We start from the raw sequence: 7,088 nt of genomic DNA, 5'->3' as shown, positions 1-7,088 counted from the left end.
CCCATTCCCCACCCCTTTTCTGCCCCCTTAACTTTTGCTTTTAAAATGTGCATCGCTGGTATGAGGCCCACATACATGCATGCATATGTGGGCATTTTAGCTTGAACAATGCTTTTAAAATCGACCCTATAATCAGGAGCCAGAGTTGCAGTATCGTGACATCATATTCTACAGCCACAGTTACAGTGATTCCTAACCATGATCAGCAACTATGGTCACAGTATTGCATGTGATTTTTAATCACAACTAAGACACCACAGTTATTATCAACCATAGCAATAATGAAATATAGCAGCATGGTATGTAGTTCATCATCACTGATGTTCATTCACTGGGTGAACAGTTTGCTTGCTATCACTTTCTTCAAGGCACCTTTCACCTCATTGTTCCTAAGACTATAGATGAATGGGTTCAACATGGGGGTCACCACTGTGTACATCACACTCACCACCCGGTCATAGTTAAACGAAAAGTTGGAATCGGGGCGGAAATAGACAAATATGTCTGTTCCATAGAACAGTGAAACAACTATGAGGTGGGAAGAGCAAGTAGAGAAAGCTTTGCGCCTCCCCATGGCAGAAGGAATTTTCAGGATGGTAGAGATGATGTGGACATAGGAGACAACTGTGAACAGAAAGGGAGCCATGACTACAAATGGCCCGTCAGTGAAGATGAGGATTTCATTAACAGAGGTATCAGAACAGGATAATCTCAGCAGTGGTGGAAGGTCACAGAAGAAGTGTTGGATGGTATTGGACCCATGGAAGGACAACCTGGATGCCATGAGAGTGTGCAGCAGGGAGGTAAGGGAAGCTGTAATCCACGAGATGACCACCAACACAACACAAACTCGTTTCTTCATCACTATGGTGTAGCGCAAGGGGTTGCAGATCGCCACATACCGGTCATATGCCATCACTGCCAGCAGGAAGAACTCCGTGCTGCCAGTAGAAAACATGAAGAATACCTGCCCAAGACAATCAGAGAAAGAAATGGTTTTGTTTTGAGAGAGGAGGTGGATGAGGAGCTTGGGGATGGTAGATGTGATGAAGCAGATGTCCACAAGAGATAAGTTTCCCAAGAAGAAGTACATGGGGATATGAAGCTGAGGATTAACCCTGATGGTTAATATGATGAGGAGGTTTCCTATCAAGGTGATGACATACATGAAGAAGAAGACCACAAAAAGTGAAGTCTGGTGCTCAGGAATGTCCGAGAATCCAAGGAGAATGAATGTGACCTCATTGGTCTGATTTCTCTTTTCCATCCCTTGTGTGTTACCTGTGAAGATTGGAGGAAAGAATAAAGATAGTAAAAAAGAGTAGAATAATGGAAATAGAATTGGGTCACTGGCACGGAACGAGAAGATATAAATTAGATGAGCAGATGAAAGTGGATGAATAGAAGCTTTGATATAGAGAAAAGACAGAAAAATAGAGAGAATATAGAGAAGTGGATGGGATGGATAGAAGTCTTGGATAAGGAGAGAAGACAGAGTTGGAAGAACAGAGAGAATGGAGGGATATAAATAGAAATCTTGGGATAGATAGAAACAAGAGCTAGAAGAGCAGAAAAATGGGAAGGGAAATGGATAATAGAAGAAGGCAGGAGTTACAAAGAAGAGGCAACAGGGTGGGGCAAAGATAGCAATAATGTGAGGAAGGCAGGGAGAACATAGGAAGTCTAGTGAGGATTTTGAAAACAAAGAAAATAATTCTGACCTGGACTCTGAAAGAAACTAGGAGCGCTGGAGTCCTACGTACTGGAGTTATAGGGTCCTCCTGATTATTTTATTTTTATTTATTTATTTTATTTAAATTCCACTTTTTCAGGCACTTCAAAGCAGATTAAATTTTGGATTTCTAGAAGGGATGAAAGTGTGAACAGTAGCATTTTGGGCATATTCAAAGTGAACGTTTTGGGATATGAGGTTGGCAGGGTTTAATTTGTGGAGGAACGGGGTGGAATAAATGTTCTGGAATTTCTTTTCAGGCTTAAAAAGCAGAGCAGTAGGGGTATATTGCTCCAACCCTTCCTCTCCTGGCAGTCTGCAGGGAAGAGAAGGGAAGGGATTGAGCCCAAAGACACAAAGAAGAAAATAGCTGCTCTGTTTACTAATCCAGCCCCTCCTCTCTTGTTCCCCCTCTCCTCCATTTTTCCTCCTGTATTACAGAGAACAGAAGGGGAAGGGCTGGTACTGAAGCAGACACTACAGAGCAAACGACAGACACAAAAAAAGGTTTGAATTAGTCAGTGTTTGAAAGTTGTGAGCAGTAATGCCAATTGTCAACAGTCCAATCCTGGTCTTGATGAATGGCACTACTGCTCATAACTTTCTAATTTATGCCAATTCAGCTCTTTTTTGTGTCAATCCCCTGTCCCCTTTGCCAAAGGAGATTTGAGATACTGTTGCAGGATCTGGCTTCTTACACTCGTCGCTATACCCAATATGCCAGCAGAGATGAGATACAAGGCCTTATGTTCTATCCGCTCTGTCATAGAACACATCTTCGAAGTTCTCAAAAATAGATTTCACTGTTTGGACAAAATGTGGGGAGCTTTAATGTATGCCCTGCCCAGGATTGCTGAGATAGTGCTGCTCTTCTGTGTATTCCATAATCTTGTGTTACAGCATGGGATCCAGTAGATGTCGTTTCAGATCTACTCAAGAATCTCCTGTGTCCCCCTACAGAAGCCGGGGAGTCCAAACAGACTGGCAGCCAGCTTTGGCAAAGCATCATACAGTATTACTTTGCCTGTTAGTCCTCATATATTCCTTTCCCTTCCATGATAGAAAGTCCAGGAGAGTGCTTCTAGCTGCTCTCATCTCCATTTTTCTCTTACTCATGGGTCCTCTGTCTGGGTTAGTTTGTAAGAGAAACCACTTAGGCTAAGTTAGGCTACATCATGATAATAGAGCAATAGGTGCAATAGACAGTAGCAGACAAAAGTTGACACCTAATAAACCAAGGGGAAGATTGTTAAAAAGTACGCGCAACTGGCGCAAACAAAAGTATGCCGGATTTTAAAAGATATGTGCGTAGCCGCGCGTATCTTTTAAAATCCGGGGTCAGCGCGTGCAAGGCTGTTATGGCCGCCGGCCGCAGCAAACTGCTGTGGCCGGCGGCCATAACGGCCGGCTGTTATGGCCCCGTCATGGCTACCGGCTGCGGCGGTCCGTGGCCGGGAACAAGTACTCACCCGCGATGCCGGGTGGACTCGGGGGAGGAGCAGGGAGCCTCCTTTGGCATTCCTCTCGCGGCCTTGGCCGCTGCCCGGGCCGGCCGCGGAACCCAGCAGGGCTGCGATGACTCCTCCCATTTCCTAGCCACATAGGGCCGCACGCGCAGCTGAAGAATAGATTTAAAGGGGCAACGACAGGAAATGTCATGGCTCCCTTCTTCCAGGTATTTAGGGCAAGGTCTGTTCCTCAGACCTTGCCTTGGTATTGAGGCTCAGTTCCTGGTTTCCTGTTTGGTGTTCCGGATCCGCTTCTTGCCCCGCTTCTGCTCTTCTCCTCGTTGGACTGATTCTTTGGCTCCTGACCATTGGACTGGTGGTGGTGATTTTCTGGCTTTGACTTGGACTGGCTCTGGACCCTTCTCCTTCTTGTTCCTGGATTGGCTTCGGATCATTCTCCTGTCTGCTCCTGGACTGGCTCTCGACCTCTCTCTGGACTTCGACCCTTGGATTGGACTAGGACTATTCTTCAAGTAGACTCCCAGACTTCTCACGACCTGCTGAAGGCGCCAGCCGTCTGGAAACCACGACCTTCAAGAGACGCCTGCATCCAGACCATCTTCATTCTTCAGGGAGTCTCCTAAGTCCCAGCGGCTCCTCCTGGGGGGGGTTCACGAGCTTCCAGGGTGAAGTCTTCAGCTCTACCTCTCCAACAGGCCTTGCCATCCGACGGTAGAGACCGACAAGGGTTAACTCCCTTCTCGGCAGTGCTGACTCTACCTCGGAACAGGGGTCCACTCTCCAATTCATAATAGAATACCAAGGCCATGGACCCGGCAGAGGCATCAGCTCGTCAGGCCATTCCTGGATTAGCCCAGAAGGTCATGGAGCAGCAACGAATACTAGAATCCATGGCGGCTTCCTTGGAACGACTTAACGCCTGGCTGGATTCTATAGCCGCAACTCAAGCCATGCCGCCACCACTACCCTCGGTGGTGCAGAGTAATCCCCGGTCCGTGATTCCACTACCGACTCCTCCATGTTATGCCGGAGACCCTCGCCTGTGTCAAGGATTTCTCGACCAGTGCAGGATGCACTTTCATCTTCAAGCCCTAGCCTGGGCTTCCCCTTTCTGGCGACAGTCAGATCCAATCCTACAAAATCTGCCTAAATTCTTGGAATTATTTCAAGCGGTGTTTGACGACCCCGGGAAACAAGTGGTCACGGGTTCCAAGATTTTACAACTCCGGCAAGGTGGACGACCACTAGCCGACTATACTATTGAATTCAGAACTTTGGCATCCAAACTCCACTGGGAGGAGAACTGTCTTCGGTCTATATTCTTAGAGGGCCTGTCACCTAGAATAAAAGATGAAATGGCGGCCCGAGAGTTACCACAATCCTTGGATGCCATCGTGGACTTGGTCACCCGAATTGATCGACGACTACAGGAAAGAGCGCGGGAGGGATCAAGTACGAGAAGGCACGTAGCAGGAGCCATGTCTTCCCATTCAGTTCCCGCCTTCCAAATGGCACTTAAATCCAAAGGAACTACAGAGGAACCTATGCAATTGGGGCAAGGACCCCCTTTCTCCAGAAGAACGGCAAAGACGCTGCAAGGCAGGCCTCTGTCTATACTGCGGAGGAGTGGGTCATCTCATTGCCCATTGTCCTACAAGTCCAGGAAACTCCAATGCCTAGGCTCTATTGGGGGAGTAACCCTAGGCATCACCTCTCCTGCTCCCCCACTGACTCTACAGGTCACCCTGGATTTCGAAGATCACCAGTTCTCCACTCTAGCTTTAGTGGATTCTGGAGCTGGTGGAAATTTTATTCTACAAGATGTGGTAGAGCAACTACACATCCCCACTTGCTTATGTCCAAAGCCGTTAATTATATCCTCCATCCATGGAGATCCCCTGCCTGGGAGGATAACTCATCATACAGTTCCAATGAAATGTCACATCTCACCGAACCACACCGAAAGAGTTTCTTTTTATATCATCCAAAGAGCAATCCATCCTATAGTTCTTGGCATTCCATGGTTACAGCTACACAACCCCCAGTTCGACTGGACTTCTTTAAAACTCATCCACTGGGGATCAAAATGCCTGGAGACCTTCATTCACGGATCAAGTTCCTCCAGTAGCTTCATCTGTACTTCTCAGCTGAAAGGTCTGCCGTCACAGTACAAGCAGTTTTCGGATGTTTTTTCCAAAAAAGCTGCGGACATTTTACCTCCACATCGAGAATTTGATTGTGGCACCAATTTTATTCCTGGCACCACCCCGCCTCGGGGTAGGGTCTACCCGTTGTCTGCCTTGGAGACCCAAGCTATGTCTGAATATATTCGAGACAACCTGCAGAAAGGATTCATCAGGCGTTCTAAATCTCCAGCCGGGGCTGGGTTTTTCTTTGTTGGAAAAAAGGATGGGACTTTGCGTCCATATATAGACTATCGTGGGCTCAATGCCATTACCATCAAGGACCGGTACCCATTGCCGCTTAGAGCCGAACTATTCGACCGTCTACAGGGGTCCAAGGTGTTTTCAAAATTGGACCTTCAAGGAGCATACAATCTAGTGAGGATTCGTGAGGGGGATGAATGGAAGATGGCTTTTAACGCCAGAGATAGACATTATGAATATCTTGTTATGCCTTTTGGATTAACCAATGCTCCTGCCGTCTTCCAGCATTTTGTTAACGAAATATTTAGAGACTTGCTCTATATCTGCGTGGTATTCTACTTAGACGATATTTTGACTTTTTCCGGTGATTTACAGTCGCATCGTCAACATGTTGTGCAAGTGTTACAACGTCTGAGAGAAAATCGACTCTATGCTAAATTGGAAAAATGCATCTTTGAAAGAGAAGCTTTGCCTTTTTTGGGGTTCATTTCTAAGCAAGGGTTTCAAATGGACCCCGCTAAACTAAAATGCATCCAAGAATGGCCTCAAACTAGTGGTCTATGGGCCCTCCAACGATTCCTCGGATTTGCAAACTACTACCGTAGTTTTATACAGAACTTTTCTAAGTTGGCTGCACCTCTTACGGCACTCACTCGTAAGGGGGCAAACGTCAAGGCCTGGCCCATTGAGGCTGTAGAAGCCTTTCAGGCTCTCAAAGAATCCTTCCTTCAACAACCTTGTCTGCGACATCCGGATCCCAGACGTCCGTTTACAGTGGAGGTCGATGCTTCCGCTGAGGGAGTAGGAGCTGTACTGAGTCAAAACAGTGCATCGGGAAAATCTCATCCATGCTCATATTTCTCTAAGAAATTTTCTCCAGCAGAACGCAATTATGCTATTGGCGACAAAGAACTTCTTGCCATCAAGCTCGCGTTCGAAGAATGGCGACAGTGGTTGGAGGGGGCACAGCACCGTATCACTGTCTTCACTGACCACAAAAACTTGGTGTATCTTCAACAAGCTCAACGTCTGAATCCTCATCAAGCTCGCTGGATGCTTTTCTTCTCACGTTTCGATTTTGAGCTTTGATATCGACCTGCTACAAAGAACATCAAGGCTGATGCACTGTCTCGATCTTTCCCCGATGTGGACATTGAGGAGCCAATTCAAAATATTATTGATCCTGCTCGCATTATCCTCTCCGCCACGTTCACAGTCCCACCGGGCAAGACTGTGGTACCTAAGAGACTTCGTACTAAAGTTTTACAATGGGGACACGATTCTCAGCTAGCTGGACATCCGGGCAGAGCACGGACTCAATCGCTTCTACAACAATATTACTGGTGGCCCAACATGCACAAGGATATTCGTGCATATGTGGATTCTTGCCCAATTTGTGCACAACACAAGAGTCCTATTGGGAAGACTTGGGGACTTTTTCAGCCACTACCTATTCCCCAGAAACCGTGGACGCATATTTCCACGGACTTCATTGTGGAC

General features: G+C 46.9%; 1 protein-coding gene across 1 annotated transcript; it reads right to left on the bottom strand.

Moving 5' to 3' along the window:
• Window positions 1-328: 328 nt before the first annotated feature.
• On the bottom strand, window positions 329-1,267 carry LOC115082271 (olfactory receptor 5V1-like). The gene has a single exon (XM_029586515.1). It carries the CDS (start codon window positions 1,265-1,267, stop codon window positions 329-331), a length of 939 nt encoding a protein of 312 aa, XP_029442375.1.
• Between the last annotated feature and the right edge of the window lie 5,821 nt (window positions 1,268-7,088).

This window comes from Rhinatrema bivittatum, unplaced genomic scaffold (genome assembly GCF_901001135.1).
Source record: "Rhinatrema bivittatum unplaced genomic scaffold, aRhiBiv1.1, whole genome shotgun sequence".
Classification (NCBI taxonomy): Eukaryota; Metazoa; Chordata; class Amphibia; order Gymnophiona; family Rhinatrematidae; genus Rhinatrema; species Rhinatrema bivittatum.
This window is presented reverse-complemented; position numbering and strand designations above follow the sequence as displayed.